At 35.5% G+C, this 23,059-nt stretch overlaps 1 protein-coding gene across 16 annotated transcripts in view; it reads left to right on the forward strand.

Moving 5' to 3' along the window:
• The window catches only part of Tasp1 (taspase 1), a 408,843-nt gene that overhangs the window by 12,491 nt on the left and 373,293 nt on the right, over nt 1-23,059 (forward strand). For 14 of the 16 annotated variants that reach the window (XR_015442068.1, XR_002393482.2, XM_087189061.1 and 11 more), the window contains exon 4: nt 1,499-1,567. Coding sequence is in view for 13 of the 16 variants with exons in the window: in XM_087189061.1 (XP_087045187.1) it covers nt 1,499-1,567 (69 nt within the window). In the remaining 3 variants the exon portion in view is untranslated. Of the gene's footprint in view, nt 1-1,498; nt 1,568-5,980; nt 6,027-6,099; nt 7,376-23,059 lie in introns of those variants that run through there. The other 2 variants (XM_087189064.1, XM_087189066.1) reach the window with 2 other exon arrangements.

A 23,059-nucleotide genomic window follows, 5' to 3' on the forward strand; every position in this document is an offset into this window, starting at 1 on the left:
TAAATTGTTGAATACTTAATGTGCGGGCAGGATGGACTCAAAAGAAATATGGTTTTTTATTTTGATCCTGACTATATATGCTTATAGGCACTTTCCATTACTTTTTATGCAAATAAAATGTTAATTGTGTGCTGCATATCAATTAAATATGGGTCTCTCTGCTTTTTCATTTATAGAAGCATACCACTTAAAAGAAAGGTTATACTTTACTATAGACTCAGGCTTTTTGTTATGAATGGGATCCCATCAATATATAAGAATATTTTGTTATAGGGATTTTTTCATAATAATAAAGCTAAAAGTTCTCAAAGCTGTTTTACGTTTTTTTAGTTTTTCAAAGTATAAAATCTTTTCATAATCTGAAAAGAAATTTTTTTTTTTGGTACTGGGGATTGAACTCGGGACCTTGTGCTTGCAAGGCATGAAAAGAAATGTTTTACTTTTATGCAACCGTAATCATAGAAATCTAATACATTTGGACTGCATCATCAGTCTCCTCAATTTATATAAGGAAGTAGCTTCTTAAAAATTAAGTGAAAAATAAAATTCTTAGTTTTTGAGCTTTCTCTGTAGTTTTAGTAGTTCATTTAGAAATCAGTTTTCCTTTTCTTTCTTAGTTTATGACAAAGCAAGGTGATTTTTATAGACTTTTATTCTCTGCAGTTTATATTACAAAAAAGCATGATTTATTTTGATATAAATCAAAAATATTTTTGTCAAATAAAATATATGTTTCCATCTGATGTGTGTCTGTGACTTGAGACCCTTTTTTTGTAGGTGTAGGTGAGGAGAGTAGTAAGGGTGGTGAAATTATTAACTTAGCCTAAGATTCAGTTATCTATATAGAATATGAATTGTCAAGATATTTTATCCAAACTGAATACGTACAATTTCTGTGGCTATTTTGAATTGTGTTGTGAGTAGTGAAGCCCTTTTACTAAGTTCCTAAGCACGTTCCATTTAGTGGTTAGATTTTATTTATTGTTTTGATTTAGATAATATTAAGTGAACGATATCATAAATTAATGTAAATACTACTTGTTTTAAATTTGAATAGCTTATGTGAAATAGGAAGAAAAGGTCTAAATGAGTAGGGGAAGTGGGAGGGGTAGGAGAAAGGAAAGAAGGGAAAAGAAAACATGAGAAAAGGAAAAAATGGAAACAAAGTCTTTGTAAATAGGAAAGGGTGGAGGAGGTGAAGGGAGGAAATGGGAATGAGGAAAAAATAAGAACCAAGATACGTCATGTAAAGGTACGAGATCCCAATGATGAATGTAACTGTATTGTATACCTAAGATGTACTAATAAGCTTAATGAAAAAAAATAAAATTACAAAAAAAATCTGAATAACTTATATCTTGAACTGTGGAATAGATTTAGTAATCAGTTTTTACTAACTCAAACATCTACAGTTTTTTAAGGCTTTGGAAAGTTTATGAGTATGTTTGAGAAGTTGTGATTTTTTTACAATGAATACTTTCTCCCTTTGGCTCTGTAGGCAATTGAGAAGTTACAGGCTGGTGCTCTGGCGACAGATGCAGTAACTGCGGCTCTCGTGGAACTTGAGGTATTTTATTTTTGTTTATGTTTTAGAGTTTATGTTCCTTGTTCTTAGATGGCATGAAACTGTTGAATTAGTCAACCATAAATTACATAAAAAGTATTTCCTAGCAATATTAACATGAAGAAGTCTGTAATATTGTTAGGTTGTTTTCACTGGGAACTTTTCTGAGTAATGTATACAAGTTATTGGTTCTTTTTTCCCCTTGTTTTTGTAAGATTCATGAGTACAAAGATAATGGTGATTGGATTGCTGAATTCCCACACTATTTCCAGTAGGAAGATTTTAACAGTGACTCCCCAAATGTGATAACATGTTTTGTTGTGTAATAGACAAAAATTACAACTGACTAGAAGTATTTAAAGTGGGGTACAGGTTTTATTGCAAACCTAACAGTTGGATACCTATGCTGAAGCTGTATACTGTGAGGTGCCTTTGTGCTAGTGTGATCACTAGTCTTGTCAATATGTGTTTTATTTTTAAATTTCTTTTTTTATTAGTATGTGTTTATAATACATTATAATTACATTCATCTTGGGGAATTGGTTCATATGCATCATAGCAGATTGAGGAATTGAGTGGAGAGGCTCTCAAGTTTGCTATAATTCTCTGTATTACAGGCTGAGGGTCTCTCGGTTCTCTTAATGTGGAACTTTGATGAGTTTGTTTAGCAGCTGCTGAGGCCTTTGGAAGACTCCATCTTGGCGAAGATAGATTTGTATCAGTCAGTTGGCGAGATTATTGTGGAGAAATATTTTTCTGGATAAGAAGAGTACTTGAGGAATTTATAAAACATGAAGATAAAACAGTGATGAGGGTAAGGGAGGTGATAGAGATTCCCAGTTTGACTGGATGGAGGTTGTTTAGGCTCTCATATCAGAGTGTCAGTCTCATGATTTTGCCTGTGAAAGTTGCTTAGGAGTAAATCCTACTCATGTTTTCTGTGTATACCATTCCTGCTTAATTGGGGAGCTGTGCTTTTGACATTGCTTTGTAGATTTTAATCTCTCTTAGTTACACCTTGAATTTAATCTTGATGCTGTTAAGGCAGGTGAACAGGTTAGGTGGGCGTTGGTGCTGTTGTAGTTTGGTCCTTGGAGCATCCGATATTAGGATTGTGGTGTCTTTGTATTGTGACTGATGCATCTTATGACAACTCTACTAATTATTAGACATGTTTTTGGGTGCAGTTTTGCTCATTTTTAATAGGATAGTAATAATTCCTACTTCATAGAATTATGAAGATTGAGTTAACACATGCCAAACTGTGTGGTACAGAGTAAGCACTCTATAACTTAGCAGCTATTAGTTATAAGGTGCTTTGGAAATGATAGGTATGAGGAGAATATTTATACTAAGTATTGATTATAAGTTTTGCAATGTCAGATTAATTATACACTGTGGGTAAAAAAAGAAAAGTCATAGAAGAAAGACTAAGAAAGATTATGTCTTTTTGGTACTGGGGATTGAACCCAGGGCCATCTCCTGAGCTACATCTTGAGTTACACCTTGAGCCCTTTTCCTATTTTTTATTTTTATATGGTTTCATTAAGTTGCTGAATTACTCAGGCTGGGCTCAAATTTGTGATTCTCCTGCCTCAGACTCCCAGAGTACTAGATGTACAGATGTATGCCACCATGCCCAGCTGGAAAGATGTTTGATGTACTGACTCCCAGATCTTTCCTTTACTCAAACCACATACATGGATAGCTTTGTCTAATCTACTTCAATCATTAGTTGAAAAGTATTCTTCTTTGCACAGATGATGATGTCCTGAGATTATCAGTACATGCAGTTGGTATGGGTCAAGGTTAATGGGTGGCTGGGGGTACACCGTAATGGCAACTATGAAAACAAAAGTGAGTAAAATTAAATTTAAAAAAAAATCTTAGAATAACGAATTTTCTCAAGTTATATCATGTTGAATATTTGATTCTATTTTCCTCTACTTTTAAAGGGATTACCTATTTATATGTAAGAATACATTTTAGAATAGGAAGTTCTGTGATTAAATAAGTTGGAGTTACAGTTTTGAAGGATGACCTGTAGTTCTTTTGAGAGTGTAGTTATGAATTTAGAAAAAATGTGTTCTGTTTTTGATTGGAATAAGTCATATGGATGATGGTAGCATAGGATACTCTCCTGATGAGGTTAGTGTCCTCCCCTCACCCTTTAATTTATACCAAATGGGGAAAGAATTTCACTTAATCATTTTTAACAATTTACTTTTTCTATGATATCTTAATATAGGTTAGTGGTCAAAGGCCAAGTCTACACTAAATGGAAGAATTTTCCTAAATCTTAACAGTTATATTGGAAGTCTTTTTATACTACACCCTACAGTTTCTGTTGCCTTACATGATTGGGATTTATCCCATTAAACCAGGATAGTTTTCATTTTAGAGTTCAGTTGAAGAAGTGCTGCAATAGTGGGTCAATGGAAGGATACAAGAAACCTGGATTCTAATATGTACTCAAAAGAATATAAGTAACAATAATGAGTCTTTTTAGCCTTCTGAAAAGTGCTGTTTTATATTTAATTTTAGAGTAAATACTTATCATTAATTTTGGTAAATCTGTTAAGTTTTGTCCTAATTATTGAGTAGATCTGGATAGTCATCATACCTTCCCCATTTGACTTTGGGATATACTTTTGATTAAAGAAATAATACTATTTAAACTTGCTTGTTATTTTATTACTTTTGCAGATACTAAAATTGGTGTGAATTCCTTGAACACTACTAATTGTGGGTTGAAATGACTGATATGGTTTAATAGTCCTTATTGGCTAGAAAGGGTGTCTGGCCTTGTATTTAAAAATAAATGTTAATTTATACTTTCCCAAATAGTGAAAAATATACTGATCTCAATTTGATGCAGTACAGGAGGAGGAGACAGGTGAAATCAAAGTTTTCACATAAAATTTATGCAGGCCCATTGGATACATACTTTTTGGCTTTGCTTAGAAATCAGTGATCATTTTTCTTATCCATGTGTTTTTGTCCTAAGACTACCACTTCTGTACACCAGAGGGGGTGTTTTCTTCATTTAGAAAAAGCAGGGGCAGACCAAACCTATTAATAAGTCCAAACCTATTAATCTGATCAGCTTCTCCCTTTAAGGTTTGGGAGAGAAGGTGGCCACTCCTGTAACAGAGATGTTCTGAGGTATTTAAATGAAAATGATATGACTCCAATGTGTATTTTGTTGTCTTCAAAATATGAGAAAGGGAATGGAAAGGTCGGTTTTTAGATTATGGTTTATAAATTAGTGACCTAATGTTGATTTAGGTCCATTGCTTTCTATACCGTTTATAGATTATCCTTAAAACTGATGAGGAAGTGAATTCTATTCATTGGATAGTACAACTCTGATATCCCTCAACAGAGAAGACTAATATTCTAAACAATTTGGTCTTCACATCTGGGACTGCACATTTGGAATGCAGTTGATTTCTTGGGTGCTTTTGCAATAGTTTTGGTATAGATAGTGATGGTAGATTTAAAATTCCAGACTATAATATTGCATATTTTACACAAGACAGCTTCTGATGTGAATTTCTTTGAGGAAATTAGATATGGATCTACTTGAGTCATGATGCCACTATTTTTGTTAGGATTGGTCATAAAGTAAGAGGTGTTTCGTGGGTTTGGATTGAAAACGAACCATTCATAACATACTGAAACTCCTTTTGCACACTGATGTTTTTCTAAAAAAAGCTGGCTTAAAAAGGCTTATTAAAGAGTAATAGGTGAAATATGAATGGCAAACTTGTGGGAGATTATCTGTAATTTTAAACTAGAAAACTGGAGTCTGGCAGAGATTTTGAAGATCTTGTTGTAATCTTTGGAAAATTTTGGTCAGTTCATTTTTTGTTATTTTTTGTTTTTTTGGTATCGGGGATCAAACTCGGGTCCTTGCACTTGCGCGGCAGGCAGCGAAACCACTGAGCTAAATCCCTGGCCCTAGTCAGTTCATTTTGAAACTGGTTATTGTGATATGTAAAAATCTACACAATAATGATAGGACTGGCTTTTTAATTTCATATAGTGAAAGGCAAATTTCAGAGGCTCCTTTGTTAAATATGTTCTGTTGGGCTAAGGATATTGCTCAGTGGTAGAGCACATGCTAAGCATATACAAAGTCCTGGGTTCCATCCCTAGTAATGCAAACAGAAGACCAAAAGGAGATTTATTGAACTTAACATTGATTGATTTGATTCATCCTTTAAGCCTCCCTGTGGTCAAGGGAGATGGTAATTCATGGTTAAAACTAATTTATTGTCCAAATGCTTTTGTGTTTTATAGAGCTGATTATATTGGGCATATATTCTTTTATCATTCTGCATCCATTGTCTTTGGATCTTTATATAATTTGATATATTGCTTGCTTATGAACTCTAAGAAATGTCCTTTTAGGAACAACATCCAGATGGCTGATACTTTGGGGTATAAGAGAAAGAAAGTAGGTATTTGCATTAATATATATTTCCTTTTTAAAAAATATAGTATTGCTGTATATTTGTCTGTATCTCTGTATTCTCTTGTATGCACAGCCAGCTCCACGTACATTTCTTTAATGCAGAATCTCCAGAATGTTGATCACTGTTGAGTAGTCCATTGTAGATGGGCCCAAGACCAGGCCTCTGTTCAGTTGCAGGAATTGGCCATACTCTTCCCCTGGGATTTGTACTTAGGTCTGTAACTGTCTGTGTGCCTCAGGGGGATAGAGACACTACCTATAGCCTGACAGACCTTGAAATGCTTAGTGGTCTTGGAGATGGTGCAGCTTGCTGCTGGCATATAGTGATACATAGGAAGGGGACATTGAAGAGGACTGATATAGACCCTCTTCCCTCACCAAACTTATAGTAAGTTTGATTATGGGTTCCTCTGGGAGCAGATCCTTTATCTACCCTGTTCCCTACCTTCCTTCAGTTTGGTTTTAATTTCAGTGAAGAGGGGGCATCTGTGTTAAGGTCATTTCTGTTTATTTTGAAAGTTAAAAATTATGTAAATAAATGAGCATATCCATTCTCCACAACTTTTGTTTGCAGAAATCATCTTTTCATAAGCAGAGAGTTGCTGAGTATTTCAGTGATCCCTTGCTCCCTCCCCCTCCCCCTCACAGGGCTGAACACATTTTAGATTTATCTTGCTGCACTTAGCTCACCTATATGTAACTACCCATAAATCATAGTGTGACTGGTGAATCTAATTTTAGGTTGGGCGCCCTTGAATGCCTCAGTGCTCTCTGCCTTTGATAGCATCTTTTATGTATTTATAATAGGGCGGGCAGTCCTACTTTTGTGCACATGAAGTAGAGGATTCACCTTTTTTCGTTTTTAGTGCTTATAATGTTTTCATTGTATGAAATTTGAGCTTTGCCTTTACACTTTTTCCCTTTTAAAAAAAATTTGATGTTCGTTATTTCAGAGACTCTATTTGCCTGTCTGTTTAGCGGTATTTTCAGTGGCGCTTCAGTATTTCTGTGTATTCCAGCTGTTTATGTAGTCTTTGTGTTTCTCTGCATTTTTTATTTTTTGAGGTGTACACACACAGTTACACTTTATGGAGTTGCATCCAGCCAAGTATCCATGTTCTTGTTGTGAAGAGGCAGAGAAAATCACCTCTCCCAAGAATTTCCACCTTCTGACCAAGGGAAATGTGTCCTGAAGAGCTGTACACAGATGGGAGGCAACTTGTTTGCTTGTTCTGCTGCTAGAGCATTGATTTAATTAGAAGACAGGCTGTGGGTGGCCATGTGCAGACAAAGAAGCACCAGACAGAGCCAGTTAGCCTGGGACAGTAAAAGTAAGTTACACTCTTTTAAAACACTTTTTTTTTTCGAGTACTTATGCTGATTCTTGCCTTTAGTACTAAGGGCAACTTGTAACTTACTGATTGTGTTTACACGTTAGATACATCTGCTCTTCTTCTAAGAGCGGAAATGAAATGTGCTTTCTAGCACAAAGTACCTGCTTTGTAGAAAACCAGTGACTGTTTTCCTTTTTATTTTTTAAGAGTAAAGAGAAAACAGAATCGATTATTATATTTCAGATTAAGTTTGCAGTGCACCAAAACCCTGTATTATCTTTTGACCAAGTGAAAACACTTAAGTACAGAGGTTGTTGTGCTTTACTTTATACTGATGGGCAGATAAAGTTATTTCAGTGTTTTCTAGCCCTTTCTTGTTGAGCAGTGTGGGCTTCATCAAATGTATTCATCTTGGCTGTATCTGGTAGGAGATTTAGTCTAAGACCAGACGTAGTAGTTCCCAAGGAACATGTAGCTTTCTGTGTGAGCTTTTATTTACTCTGGGAGTTGTTACTTTCAAGAATATACTACATTTTGGAATTTAGTTTGAGTTGTGTAAAGCAAAAAAGTGGAAGTACGGTAGAGGGAGTGACAATCCTGTGATTTGACTATTTGTTTTTTGGTTTTTTTTTGGTACCGGGGATTGAACTCCGGTCTTTGCGCTTTAGAGCTAAATCCCCGGCCCTGATTTGACTATTTGTAAGCAATTCAGACTGTTGGACTTTCCAGTGTAAAATATTATTTAGTCCTGTATAAATAGTGATACTACACAAAAGGGATTTACTTAATTTGTTGGTCCTAGGATTTATAATGTTGTGATTTTTAAAATCGGTCTCTTTGTGCTTGCTTGGATCTACATCATTTGAGACATCAATTATATAGTCTAACAAGTACCTTTTTGTTGTTATTGTTTTGTTCTTGATAGTGAAGGAACTAGACTTAAGATTTCTGTGTTAAGCAAAATCACAGGCTGATACTATGATGTTTAAAGACTGCCTTTTGCTTTTTAAATTTTGTGCATTTCTCAAGTCCAGTTCTTTATTCAGAATCTGGAAAAGAATGAGGAAGAAACTCTTAAGGATAATTTTTAATAATCCCATCAAAAATTGCCTAAATTTTTTCTATTATTTGTGTTTTTGCACCTCTCTATCTAGCCATCCACCTGATTTTTATGTTGGTAGCCGACTGTACCCTTTGTTAGAATAATGAAGGATTGTGTATCACTATTAGAAAAACAATTTACAATTGAGTTCTAGACATCCCAGTTGACAAAAGTTCTTTGGGCATTCCCACCACCAAGGAATTTTACTGGCAGTCATTCTCTCTCAGGATCCAGCTGTCTTCATGGTGCACATATTTTCTGACAGCTCATGACATACATATACCTTAGCATAGGGTATCAACACTGTAACATGTTAGGCTTCATGGAAAATTCAGAGTGGGGAAGTCATTTATATTTCCCTCTCCTAGAGTTATGTGCAGATGTTAGCAACATTTTCTAGTGGGTTGGAAGTCTTTTTAATAAAAAGAAGCATAGTTAGTAGAGGATTTAAAAGTTAGTAATACCCACTCTGACCATGTCATATGATAGAAGGATGGTTTAAATCATTGTAATTCCATGGTCTGTTAGGATCTTTTTGAGTGATATTTTCATATTATTGTCAACATGGTTAAAAGGAACAATTATTTAGGTTGAAGGGAAATATAAGTGGCTGCCAAATTTGGCAATACAGAAGAAATAGCTACATTTGTCTTTTCTATTGTAGCTCATGTGGAAAGGACAGTTTCAGGTACCATGTGTGCTAACCTCTTCCTGGACATCATAAAGAATCCAACTAAAACAAACTTTAAAGCTATTTCAGATGTGGAAGTCTCTTGAAGCCAATATTTTATTAGAGATTTGTGTTAAGTTTGACAAGTAACTCTTTGTATAGCAGTTCTGTGGCTTTCATTGAAAAAAGCGAAAATAAACTGCTATGATGTCATTTTTTTCTGCTTAATTTTGTCACATTTATTTGTAAATTAGGCAGTTTAGTAATAGAAAGGAGGTAAGCAGTGTTTTATTTATTAATGTATTTTCAGTAATAAATTAAAAAAATGTGTTTCTGTTTTTTGATAGCATATATTGTGCCAGATCAACAATGCAGGTGTAATGAGCAAATATCAACATTTGTTTCATTTTTTTCTCACATTTCAGAGGATCTTGAGTACTTTAAAAAGATTATAGAAGGGTCTTGTTAGTACATATGCTGTTCTGTAACTTTTTTTTAAAATAAAGTATGTTTTCTTTTGTGTAATTGAACAGTTAAAAAAATGAACTGTCACAAATATTAAAACATGGTATTCAACATACTGTATTTGACTCAAGTGTTCACAGAGTGTGATGCAAACAAATGTTCTTTCAACTTACATTCAGGATAGCAAAAATATTACTTTAACACGTGTTAAAAGTAGAGCACAGTAACTACTTGGCTAGATACAATTCTGGGCTGTCTAGGTTGAGTAATTTCCCCAGGCATTCCAACTTTGATCAACCACAGCAAGAACTTTTAGTATGTCTGTAAAGCAGCCAGTGAATCTGTAAATATGTCCTGAGGAAGAGAAAAAAGAGAATGCCAAAAGAGAAAAAATACTTTCTATCATTAAGGAGCAGTTACAGAATGGAATGGAAAGTTTTTTTTTATTTCCTTAGGAACCCTTTTTAGATAATTGAGCCTCTGATTTCTAAGTGTGCCCTGTGGTTCTGTATTAATGAGTGAAAGATACTTCATTTGGGCCTAATAAAAATATTTTCTGGCTAACTCTGCTGAACTTCATTAGTTAAAGTCCATTAATTCTTGGACTTTGTAGTCTTTTAAATGTAATAATTGCCTAAATAACCAAACATAATTAATAGTATGTGTCTCTGTAAAGTGTGTCTTAATTATTTATAATTGCTTAGTATTGGGTGAAAATGTTCCTGCATGATTGAGTTTTAAATAATAACTCTTAAGAATAGGTAGCACCACTGTGGAATCATTTCATATGCCTTTATCCCAACAGATGGATGAAAGTAGAGTTTCTGGGTTTTGTTTTCATTGACCAGCAAATATCTCATGGTTTCCATAAATAATCATTAACTTAAGAAAATTTATCATGATAAATCACTTCTGCTATATGGGAACTATATGTTTCTTGTGTTTTGGATACAATATTCTCATATCATATGGATATGGCTTCTGTGGAAATATTTTAACATGTAGTTCACAACTGCTTGCCAGTTGGATATTAAACTGCATGACCTATCTAGCTTCTTTTTGACTTTGTTTTCTGTGGTCCTATGACAACAGATTTTTTTAGGTCAATCCTGTACCAAAATTTCAGAGAAATTCATATTTCTCTTGTGACTTCCATTTTGCAGATCTCTGTTATTGTTCACATTCTCTAATTGTTTAGTCATGGAAAAGTGAGGTTAACACAGTTAAATAAAACTTACTACTAATAAAAAAAAGTTTTGGTAGGTTTCACTTTTTTTCATTGCTGATTCAGAACTGAACAAAGGGCAGTATGATTGGTGGATTTATACCCTTCAAGTCCACCTCCTGTATTCTAAAAGAGATGCAGAAAATGGTAAATGGGAGAGAAGACAGAGGGGCAAGTCCCAGATCCACTAATGACAGTGTTCATGGGTGTATGTGTAGATAATATGAGTTGGTTACTGCAATAGTCAGCTTTTTTGTCATTATAATGAAATATCTGAGGCAACTAACTTTATCTTTTTTATTTATTTATTTACTTAGAGTCGGGCTCTCACTATGTATTCCAGGCTGGCCTTGGACTCACCATGTAGCCCAGGAAGGCCTCAACTCTTGGTGATCCTCCTGCCTCAGGCTTCTAAGTGCTGAGATTACAGGAATGTGCCACCATACCTGGCATGGCAGCTAACTTTAGAAAGTTTATTTAGCTCACAGATTTGGAGGTTCAATGTCATGGCACCTGCATTGGCTCAGTTCTAGTTAGGACCTCATATGAATGGCAGATGGTAGTGGTGGGAGTGTGTTTTGGAGCAAGCGAGCACATCTCAGTCCAGGAAACAGAGGGAGTTGGGAGGGACCAAACTCAGGCTTTTATAGCAATCTTTTCTGAGAACTATTAAGGGGTCCCATGCGAACCCTCTTCTGAGGGCTCACCCAAGTGACCTAAGGACCTCCCAGTAGGATTTCCTTCCCAAAGGTTCTATCACCTTTCAGTACTGCCACTCTACCAACCAAGAATTTAGTTGCAGTGGACCCTTGGAGGACACTCAAAAAACAACCAAACCATAGTAATTTCTTGTTACTATGTCTATGATTACCTAAGAATTTTTCTTCCTGTAAATGTTTTCCATCTGAATGCCATAATTTTGTCAAAATTTATTACTTATTTTATTTCATGTGCCTTATGCCTTGGTTTTGAAATCACTGAATTTCATACTGAGGACATAAGAGCCAATCGTTAGCCATGTAGGGTGATCCACACCTGTAATCCCAGCACTCTGGGAGGCTCAGGCAGGAAGATTACAAATTGGAGCTCAGTTTTGGCAATTTAGTGACTTAGCAAAACCCTGACTCAGAAAACAAAACAAAACAAAAAGGGCCAGGAATGTAGATTAGTGTGAAGGACCTGGGTTCAATCCCCAGAACCACAAAACAAAAGAAAAAACACAACCATAAAACCAACTATTTGAGTTTATGTTCTATAAAATGTTAATGTTAAATAATCTTTCAAAGCTCAGTGGACCATATATATGTGGTTCTATTTCTAGATTCTCTGTTTTATTCCAGTGATCTATATGTCTTTCCTTATGCCAACACTTCCTTGATTACTGTAGCTTTAGAGGAAGTCTTAAAATTAGGTGATAAATGTCTTCCAACACTGTTTTTTTCTTCTGTTTTTTTTTCCTTTTTACTTTTCTAGGTCCTTTGTACTCCTACATAACTTTTAAATTTCGATATCCAATTCTTCATTTATACCAAATATACATAGACCTGAATTTTTATATATAACTTGTGTTTTCTAATCCTGCTAAATTCAAATACAAGTTCTAGGGGCTCCTAAAGATTTCTTAGTTTTCTTTGTAGATGATCATTTCATCTACATATAAAGATTTTACTTCTACTTTGCCAATCCTTTGCTAATTGTTTCTTTTTATTGCCAGATTATTTTGGTTTGGGTCCATGTTTCAAAGTTTAATGGACAGATGAAGAGTAGGCGTATCTGCCCTTGTTCCCCACCTTAGGGAGAAATCATTGTATCTTCTCCATTCATATAAGGAGTTTTTGCTGGAAGTATGGAGTACATGGCTTATCTGTGGAGAAGGTTCTGTTCTTCTAGTCTCCTGATAGCTTTTACCATGAACAGCTGTAGAATTTAGTCCAATACTTTTTCTGCAACTACTGACAGGATCATATGGCTTTTTCCTTTCTTTTGTTAAAATGATGTATTATGGGGGTGGATCTTCCAATGCTGAACCAACACTGCCATCCCTATAATAAAACCACTTTCTACATATTGCCAGATCTGACTTCTAATAGTTTGTTTTGTTAAACGAATTTTTATCTATGTTCATACTTTTTTTCTATTATCTTTATCCTGTTTTAGTATTAGCACAATGTTGATTTCTTAAAATGAGGGGATTAGTGTTCCTTCTTTTTTCTGCTTTAAATGTTTGAAATAATTCATCATTTAAAATGTATATGAGCCTGTTGTCATTCATATAGGTAGGTTTTCAAGCTAGGAATATACTTTCTTTAATAGGTGATATTCAAATTTTGTATTCCTCCAGAGTCAGTTTCATTAATTTGTCTTCCAAGGAACTTCTTAGAAGTTGTCAAATTTATTTCAAAAAAGATTTTTGTAATATGCTTTTTGTATCCTTTTCAATTCTGTAAAATCTGTGGTCATGTCCTCTAAATTTTGATATTGTAATTTAAAAAATGTATAATTGATATTGTGTAATAGAAAGAAAAAGTCTAAAGGAGTAGGGGAATTGTGAGGGTTAGGGGAAAGGAAAGAGGGAAAAGAAAAAATATGAGAAAAGGAAAAAAAATGGAAACAAAGTTTTTGCAAATAGGGAAGGGTGGAGGGGTTGAAGGGAGGGCAGGGGAGGGGGAAAAAAATAAGAACCAAGATACATCATGTAAAAGTACAAGATCCCAGTGATGAATGTAACTGTATTTTATACCTAAAATGTACCAATAAATTTAATGGGAAAAATCCCCAAAAAACCAACTGTTGCTTTTGTGGGGGCTTGTTCTCTAGTTTATAGGTAGGGCCTCATTTTTTAATGTTTTTAATTTCTTTTATTTTTATAAATGTTGCTTATTTCTTTGACATTTTTTTCATGTTCTCCAAACATTGATGTCCCTTACCTCCTCCTATGTACTTTTATGTGTGTTCTGTGTTCATCATCATTATTTTTTTTGTTGTTGTTGTTGTTACAGACTACTAGTTTCAAAGACAATACCTTATTTTCTCTGATCATCTTGATAAAGAAAATTCACCACTGGATAAAGTTATAGATGAAATTGTCCCAACTAATAGTATTTGGGAAAAATACCATGACACTTCATCATTCTCCTTCCTGTAGATTTTATGTAGAAAACTCACCTGACTCATTTTGGGGAAGCAAACATGTATTATGAATTGTATTTGTTATAGTTAGAGGAATGTGGCCAAGTTAGAGGAATGTGGCCATTTCTGATCACTAACCTGGCTGTTCTTGGAAGAGGTGAGTTCAAATGGTGGTTAGACGACAACATAGGTTAAGTGACTTCTTACCTCTGTGTTTATTATCATGTTTCTGTTTTACACAGCAATATGTGTCCATTGTTTTAAATATTCAAGTAAGCATAATGATGAAATCATGATTTGTTTTAAGACTAGCATTTGTGTCAAAGAACTATTTTTTCTGAAATTTATGTTGTATGGAAAGCTGAAGATTTACAAAAGCTCAGATTTTGCATCTGCAGAAAATCGAGACCTTCTTAACCTTTACAAAATGATGCAGACCAGAGATTGCAAAAGACAATTCACAAATGTGTGATGATTGGCCTATATACTAGTTTCTAAAGGTTAGAATTTCTTGTCAACATTTAAAAATCAAGAAACTCATACAAAAAGCTGGATTTTTCAATTCTTTTAAAAAAAGAGAAGAAGAAAAAAAAAAAAAGAAAGAAAAGAGATCTGGCTAAATGGAACTTGCATTTTTTTCAGGGCTGCACTCTGCCAGGGCTGAGTGATAGCTGGCTCTGGAGTGTGGAAGCTTTTGAGTGTAACTAACACTATATTTCAGTTTAAGGTATATCTGAAAATAAGTCTTGGACAGAGATATTAACTTTGTCTTGTGAGGACCAAGGAAATGAATGGATCATTTGACGTTAGTTTAATGCTGGAGAGACTGCAAATTGTTGTAACAAGTATTTCTACCCAAACTAAGAATAAAACTGGAATGAGCTTTCATTTAGTTTTAAAAATAGAAATTGGATTTAAGTATTAGTTTATTATTTTGAAAACGAATTTCAAATTACACTAAAGAGTTTTCAAGGAATTTCTCATTGAAGCAATTTGAACCAGCACCTAAGTATATCACTCCAGAGCTTTGAGCTGGAGCTAAAGCAGATCAAAATACTTTGTGAGCCAAATAAACTTGAACCAAATTGTTCCTGTATTTAATTCTAGTCCCAGGAATAAAATACTGTTTCTAGTGTTTGTGGTAAAAAAATGTCCTGTAAGGCCAGGAATGTTGGGCTCATTTCCAACCTTCATTCTGGTAGCTTCCTAAAGAATATTTCACTTTCAACATCATTTATCTTATCTTGATTCCATTACTTCAAAACAGAAAATATAAAAAGAAAAATCTTTGATTTACGCATAATATTTGTGGCTGTATCTTATGTTGATTGCCCAGAAAGTTTTCTGTGTTCATTGCTAATGACTCTCACTTCATTTTTTTATACCCATATAATTTCTCCACTCAAAGGTAAATCCTGGCCCTAGAGCAGTTAGCTTTTGTAGCTCCTCATGGTTTATTTGTTGCTTTCTTTCTCTACTTCTTCTGTGTTAATGCTGATAGATACTTTTATAAGCCTCCTGAAGATGAGGTTCATGGAGAAAAAAGTGAAGTTAAGAGCTTATGAAGAGCATTTTTCTCAGGATGAGGATAACAATCCATTTGGATCAGAATCATTTGCAGAAGAAAAGAAAAAGAAGATTCTTTAGCTTCAATTCACATGACCCAGATCAGAATCTGTGGGCATAGAATAATGGGAGTTGTCATTTATTGATTCTTTTAAGTTAAATTGTAGATATATGCATTCATAATACAGAGAGATCCTTTGTTTTTTGGTACTGGGGATTGAACTCAGAACCTTGCGCTTGCAAGGCAGACAGCGGCACCACCGAGCTAAATCCCCGGCACCTCAGAGAGATCCTTTGGGCCCACAGTGGTAAGTCTTTAAAAAATTTTGTGATTGATTTTCTGTTTTAAAAATTTGTACTATAAAAAAATTTACACTATAGTTTCAAGACTTTTTGAGCATTACTATATATATTTTGAACATAACTATAAATACATGTAACTATTTATAGTGGAAATAGTCCTATGTTGTCGGCACCCAGATAAGGAAACAGAACATTTCCAGCCCCTAGAAGGCTTCTTGTACCTTGTTCCCATCACTCCAGACAATGCCCATTCTGACCTCTGTCCCCATATACAGTCTGCCTGTTGTAGTTCTTTGTATAAATGGAATCATACAATATATATTCCTTTGTTTGAGAAGTTTACATAAATACAAAATTAACTTTTAAAACAAATAACTCAGTGGTATTAAAAGATACACAGTGTTGAGTAACCACTGTCTCTAGATTGTTCCAAATATTTTCATCTCCCCAAAGGAAACCTCATACCCATTAAATAGTTGCTGTTTCCTTCTTTTATATTATCTGGAAAACCCCAATCTGCTGTTTTTGGATTTAACTGTCAAATACATTTCATGTAAATAGAATCGTACCTTTAATGTTATATTTTTCACTTAGCATAATGTTTTGGGGGCTCATTGATATGGTAGCATGTATCAGTAGTTAATTTCTTTATCTGAGGGTGGAGTATTTGGCATTATTCAGGTGTATATCACAATTCATTTATCCACTTATCCATGGATGGACATTTGGGTTGTTATCACCTTTTGGCTGTTGTGAGTAGTGTTACTTGAACATTCCTGTGTAAGTATTTGAATATTTGTTTTCAGTTCTTTTGGGTACATACTTACAGGTGGAGTTGCTGGGTTGTGTGGTAATTTTGTTTAGCTTTTTGTGGAACCACCAAACTATTTTCCACAGTAAATCAGTGAACCATTTTACATTCCCAGCAACATTATGAGAGGCTTATAATTTCTCTATATGTTCACCAACTTTGCGATTTTCCTTTTTCATGGCCATCATGATAAATGAGAAGTGACATTTCTTTGTGGTTTTGATTTTCATTTCTCTAATAAGGAGCTTTTTAAAAAAAGTAGTACTGGAGATTAACCCCTGGGACTTCACACTGAACTGCATCCCCATTTAAAAAAAAGAAAAACTTTCATTTTGAGACAGGGTCTTGGTAAGTTGCCTGTGCTGGGCTCAGACTTGTGGTCTTCCTGCCTCTACCTCCCAGGAGTGCTGGAATTGTAGGCATGTGGTACCACACTTGGCTTTGAATGTATTTTTATATGCTTGTGGAAATGTCTGTTCATGCCTCTTCAAGTCCTCCCTGCACCATTTTGGGGGGTGAGGTGGTTTTGGGGATTGAACTCAGGGCCTTCACCTTGAGCTACAGTCCCAGGCCTATTTATTTATTTATTTATTTATTTTGGTACTGGGGATCAAACTCAGGACCTTGCACTTGCAAGGCAGGAGCTGGAACCACTGAGCTAAATCCCTGGCCCTATTTTTTAAATTTTGAGATAGGCTCTCCCTAAGTTGCTAAGTTGCCCAGGCTGGACTTGGACTTGGAATCCTCTTTCCTTAACCTCTTAGAGTGCTAGGTTGATTTTTGTTTGTTTGTTTGTTTGGTTTTTTTTTTTGAGATGGGTTCCCCTTTATACCCCTCTATGACCTGTATCCTGTCCTGTTTCATTTTTCATCATCATATTAACACTGTTTAATATGCCATCTAATGTACAGTCAGCCTGTCTACCCAAGGGTTCTACATCCTTGAATTCAACCAATTTTAGATAGAAACTACTCTACACACTCATAAATTGCATCTATACCAAATATGGAGACTTTTTTCCTTGTTATTCCTTAAATAATAGTGTAACAACTATTTATACATTTACCTAATATTATGTAAGTAATCTGAGATGATTTGAAATATTTGGGATGATGTGCACAGATTACATATAAAGGACTTGAGCATGCATGGATTTTGGTATGGTGAAGGATGTCTTGAAACTAATCCTCCTCAGATACTGAGAGATACCTGTAATTTTTTCTCCTCCTCCTCTTCCTCTTCTCCTTCTTCCTACTTCTTCTTTTTTGGTGCTGGAGATTGAACCCAGGGTCTTTGGCATGCTAAGCACTACCACTCAGCTACACTCCAACCCTTATATTTAATTTCTTACCATCTTCCCTCTCAAATAGAAATGGAGCTTGATGTAGGCAAGGATATTTTTCTGTTTTGTTCAGTGCAATAGCTCCAAGGTTCAGGGTTTGCCAGAAAGCCATATAGGCCTCTTTTGAATGGCCTGTAAATTACTAATGGTTTGCACTTTTTAAAATGATTAAAACAAAATCAAAAGAATTAATATTTCACGACACCAGAAAATTATATGAAATTCAAATTTCAGTGTCTGCATTAGTCAGTGTTTACTAGAGTCAGATATAGAAGAGTACAAAAGTCTGTCTGCACACTGGAGACCAGAAGGATCTTATCAAGGGCTTGGAGCCCATGGCAGTGTCCTGTGCTTGTCTGTATCAGGAGACTGAAGGATCTGTGCCTGAAAGGCCCAAGGGCTGGTGCTGGAAGCTGAAGTGTCTGTGCCAAAAGGCTGAAGGATCTGAGCTAAAATGCTGAGGAATCTGCATGGAAGCCGGGAGACAACGTCCTAGATGAGGATGAGGATTGAAGCCCCCCCCGAAGAAAGAAAACAGCCAAAGTTCTTTCAAAGAAAAACAACCAAGGGCCTGGGATTTAGCTCAGTGGTTCCACTGCCTGCGTCACAAGCACAAGGTCCTGAGTTCCATCCCCAGTACCGAAAAAAAAAGAAAAACAACCAAAACTCCTCCAAAGAAAAGCAGTTGCAAGTCACAGTGAAGCTCCTCCAAGGAAGATCAGCTAAAATCCCTCCCATTTTCCTTTTATACCATTCCGACAACAATCTTCTTTAAAGTGGGTCTTCCACTCCGCCTAGCTGTGCTGACTCAATTCAGCTGGGCATACCCCACTCAAGTTGACAATTAGTCAACCACCACAGTGTCCAAAATGAAGTTTGGGTGGAATACAGCCATGTTCATTCATTTATTGGTGTTTTTGCACCATAATGGTAGAATTGAGAAGTTGAAGCATTGTTGTGGCCCACAAGACCTAAATTATTTAACGTATCTGGCCCTTTACAGAAAAGATTTGCCTGGCGCATACATGCCCAATAAATATTTGTTGAATGAATGAATCTTAACTTACACCACCAAAAAAGAATCTAAATTGGAAATCTTTCAACCATGTAATTCTTGAAAACTCCAGCTTAATTGGCTGCTGAACAACAACAAAAAATCCCCATATGATTCTTTTGTTCAGTAATTCAGTTTCATTGGCCTCTGTTCATTTTGTATATAATGAGAATTGATGAAATACCAGAGAATTAGTAATTCTTAGGATACTGTTAAGTGAGATAGGTGGATTGCATTTTTCTGGTGTTAATTTGAAAATGGCTGTAATGACCTGCAGTAAACGTCTTAGTTTTGTTACTTTTTTGTGTTTGTGATGCTGGGGATTGAACCCAGTATTCTGCACATGCTTAGCAAGTGTTCCAACACCGAGCTACATCCGCAGCTCATATTATTCTTATTTAAAAAGGATTGAAGAAGGGCTGGGGATTTAGCTTAGAGGCACCCCTGCCTGCCTCGCAAGCGCAAGGCCCCGAGTTCAATCCCCAGTACCCCCCCCCCAAAAAAAAGGATTGAAGAAAATTTGTTTCAAAGGCTCTTTTTCCCCTTTCTTGTTATTATAGATGAATAAAGCTACCTTTTTGTCAGTGGGGCACTAATTAAAATAATTTTGATAGCATATTTTTTAGTAAGAAATTATATTACCACACATCCTCATTCATCTGAAGATGTGTTTGTTGAATTTGCACTTGAGTGACAGGATATGAACACTAAGATATTAGTAATTTCCTGTTAATGTCTAACTTCTCCTTAAAGGAAGATTGGAAATTGGACAAACGTAAATCATTTTATATAAAAATGATTTTATAATGTGCCAGTCTCGTTTTTGTATAGCATTTGAAAACTAAATGGTTTGCATCTGTAAGAGCTGTTAATAGGGGTTGCATAATAGATCCCCAGAGGTGCATTATACCCTGTGGCCTTGCAAACAGCTCTTATTTTTGTGCTTTCAGCAAAGAACGTGAAATGGGTAATACAGGTTGTGGTTTATAGTGAGAGCATAATTGTTTGCAGAACGTTTTGTTGGCATGATGTTTCCAGATTTCAGTAAGACAAAGGGGTCTCCATGTCATTGTGGAATAGCTCCTGACTTTCCTCTTGGCCTTCCCTCCCCGCTTTGCTGGGTTAATTAGTCAAAAGAACCTATCTCTTAAAAGTTTTGAGTAAGCCTAAAAATATATTTAGATTTAAAAGTTCCATCTTTAGAAATTGAAAACATTTTTGTTTGAGTGTTTTTTTCTGGTTTCTCACGTTTTACTCAAGAAAAGACTGGATTCTTAACACTCCATTGTATTTTCCTGGCATTTCTCTATAGAGTATCCTGTAAAAATTAGGTAAGTATCAGGTGGCTTAAGGGGTTATAGTTCACAGTAGTCAATCATTCTTTTTATGTCTAGTCATAATTCACTGCTATTCATTCATTCATGAAATATTTATTGAGCACTCCCATGTGCCAGCCATTGCTTTAGACATTGGGATACTACACCTAAAAAGAAACCTTAATATATATGGGACTTAGATCCTATGAGGAGAATTAAACAACCAAAAATGGTGTATATAGTATCAGGTAGTATAGCGTGTCATAAAGAAAAGTAAAATAATAAGAGAAAGGAGAATGATTGGGAATGCTAGGAAAATGCTACTCTTGGTAAGAGGAGGGCCTTGGTTTTTAAAATGTTGTCAGAGAGTGATGTGAATGGAATGGAGGAGAAAACCTTGTACAGATATGGGGAGGGGATTGTTTGGTTAGAATAGTATCTCACGGTGCCTTCTTATTTCATTTGGGTTTTCTCTACAATAACTTGTCACCATGGGACATGGGACATCAGTTATTTATACATATGTGTACATGCATGTTTACGCAGTCTTTGTTGGCTCTCTCCCCTCTCAAAGAAGTGCTTGCTATGCTAGACGTTTCCAAAGAATGAGCAAAACACAAATGCAAAGGCCCTGAGGTTGGGGCTTTTGCTGTGCCCAAGGAATTGCAGTTCTATGCAGAAAGGGTGAGAAAAAACAGGAAGGAGCAAATTGGGGGAAGGGGTTCAACTAGGAATGTCCTTGTAAATCTTGGAAATTAGGGTTTTGGGGCCGGAGGTTTAGCTCAGTGGCACCAGCGCCTGCCTGGATAGTGCCAGGTCCTGAGTTCGATCTCTGGTTCCGGGAGAAAAAAAAAGAGGTCATGGGAAATTAGGGTTTTGGATTTTGTTCTAAGTCTGACTGGAAACTACTGTAGGTTTTTTGAGCAGGGGAGGAATAGATTCTGACAGATTTTAAAAGGATGATTGATGACTTCCTAAACATAATGATTGTTAATCCTATAAGATACACATGACAGAATCAACAAGTGACCATTAAAAAACTCATATATATTATTTATAAGAGGACAGTTACTTCATACGGTGAAATGCCAAGTAATAATAGTTTATGCCAAGTAATAATAGTACTTTTTTGTCAGCTACACTGAAGTGTAATTTTCTCAACAAAATTCACCAATTTTAAGTGTAAAATTTAATTAATTTTGACAAATGTGTACAATTATGTAACCACTAATGCAATCATGATAGTTAAGATTTCTATCACCCAGAGATTTTCTTACACTTATCTGCATTGAATCCTTTTCTTTCAGTTGCCCTTGACAAACACTATCTGCCTTTTCCCCTCCCTGGAACAAGGGATTGATCCCAGGGCCTTGCACATACTCGGCAAATGCTTTATCACTGATTTCCATCCCAGCCCTTTTTATTTTAAGACAATCTCAATAGTTTCTCAGGCTGGGCTGGAACTCACAATCCTCCTGTCTCCTGTGTACCTGCAGTTATGAGCACTGTTCCTGCTTCTTGTCACTGTAGTTCTGCTTTTTCTAGATTTTGCTAGAAATAGAATCATATAATTTGTGGTCTTTTTGCAACTGGGTTTTTTTACTTAGAATAATGCTTTTGAGATTTACCTATATTGTTGGGTATGAGTTTGCTGTATTTATTGCTGAGTAGTGTCCTATTATATGAATATACCATAATTTTTTTATGCATTTACTGATTCACGGGCATTTGGATTGATTTCAGTTTTTGGCTGTTGTGAATAAACCTGATACAAACTTTTAAATACACAGTAAATCTTTTTTTTTTTTTGGTACCCGGGATTGAACTCGGGTCCTTGCACTTGTGCAGCAGGCGACAAAACCACTGAGCTAAATCCCTGGCCCAGTAAATCATTTTTAAAAATGGTACTGGGGTTTGAACCCAGGGGCACTCTATTACTGAGATACAACCCTAGCCCTTTTTATTTTTTGAGACAAGGTCTTATTAAATTGTGTAGGTGGAACTAGAATTTGTGATCCTCCTGCCTCAGTTTCCCTCATGGTGGGATTACAAGCATATGCCACCACACCTACCTTGAATACAAGTCTTTAGGTAGATGTATGCTTTAATTTCTCTTGGGTTAATACTTAGGAGTAGAATTGCTGGGTCTGCGGTAAGGGCATACTCAACTAATAAAAACTGCTAAATAATTTTCTATTTGCGTTCTCACCAGCAGCATGTGGGGGGGTTGAATTTGCTCCACATACTTGCCAGTGCTCAGAATTGTCATTCTCTTTAATTTTAGCCATTTTAATAGTTATACAGCATTATCTGATGATTTAAATTTGAAATTCCCTAATGATTAACTTTAAAAAAAAAGATTACTCATGATACTAGAGAAAGATAAGTAGGTATAGCGACTATTGCTGTATTTTATAGTAAGGAATGGAGTCTGGCCTCAGCTTTGAATACAGTGTAGGCAAGTGAGAATTTATAGTCAAGGATTAGGGTGGGAGTCAGTGGATGGAAAGTTAGGAAGAAGAAACATTGGGGTAAGAGGAGATTCTAGCTGAGCCAGTCTTAACAGGATTCTTCCTGGAGCTTTCATTGTACATCTTCCATGAAGCCTGTCACTATCTTCTTCATTTCATATTAGACTGTTTTCTTTTGAATGCTCACAGTACTTATTTTCTGTGTCATTCATTTTCTATTTAATTAT

The sequence above is a fragment of the Heterocephalus glaber genome, unplaced genomic scaffold (genome assembly GCF_053883595.1).
Source record: "Heterocephalus glaber isolate CG9 unplaced genomic scaffold, H.glaber_assembly_v1.0 deba00001532, whole genome shotgun sequence".
Lineage (NCBI taxonomy): Eukaryota > Metazoa > Chordata > Mammalia > Rodentia > Bathyergidae > Heterocephalus > Heterocephalus glaber.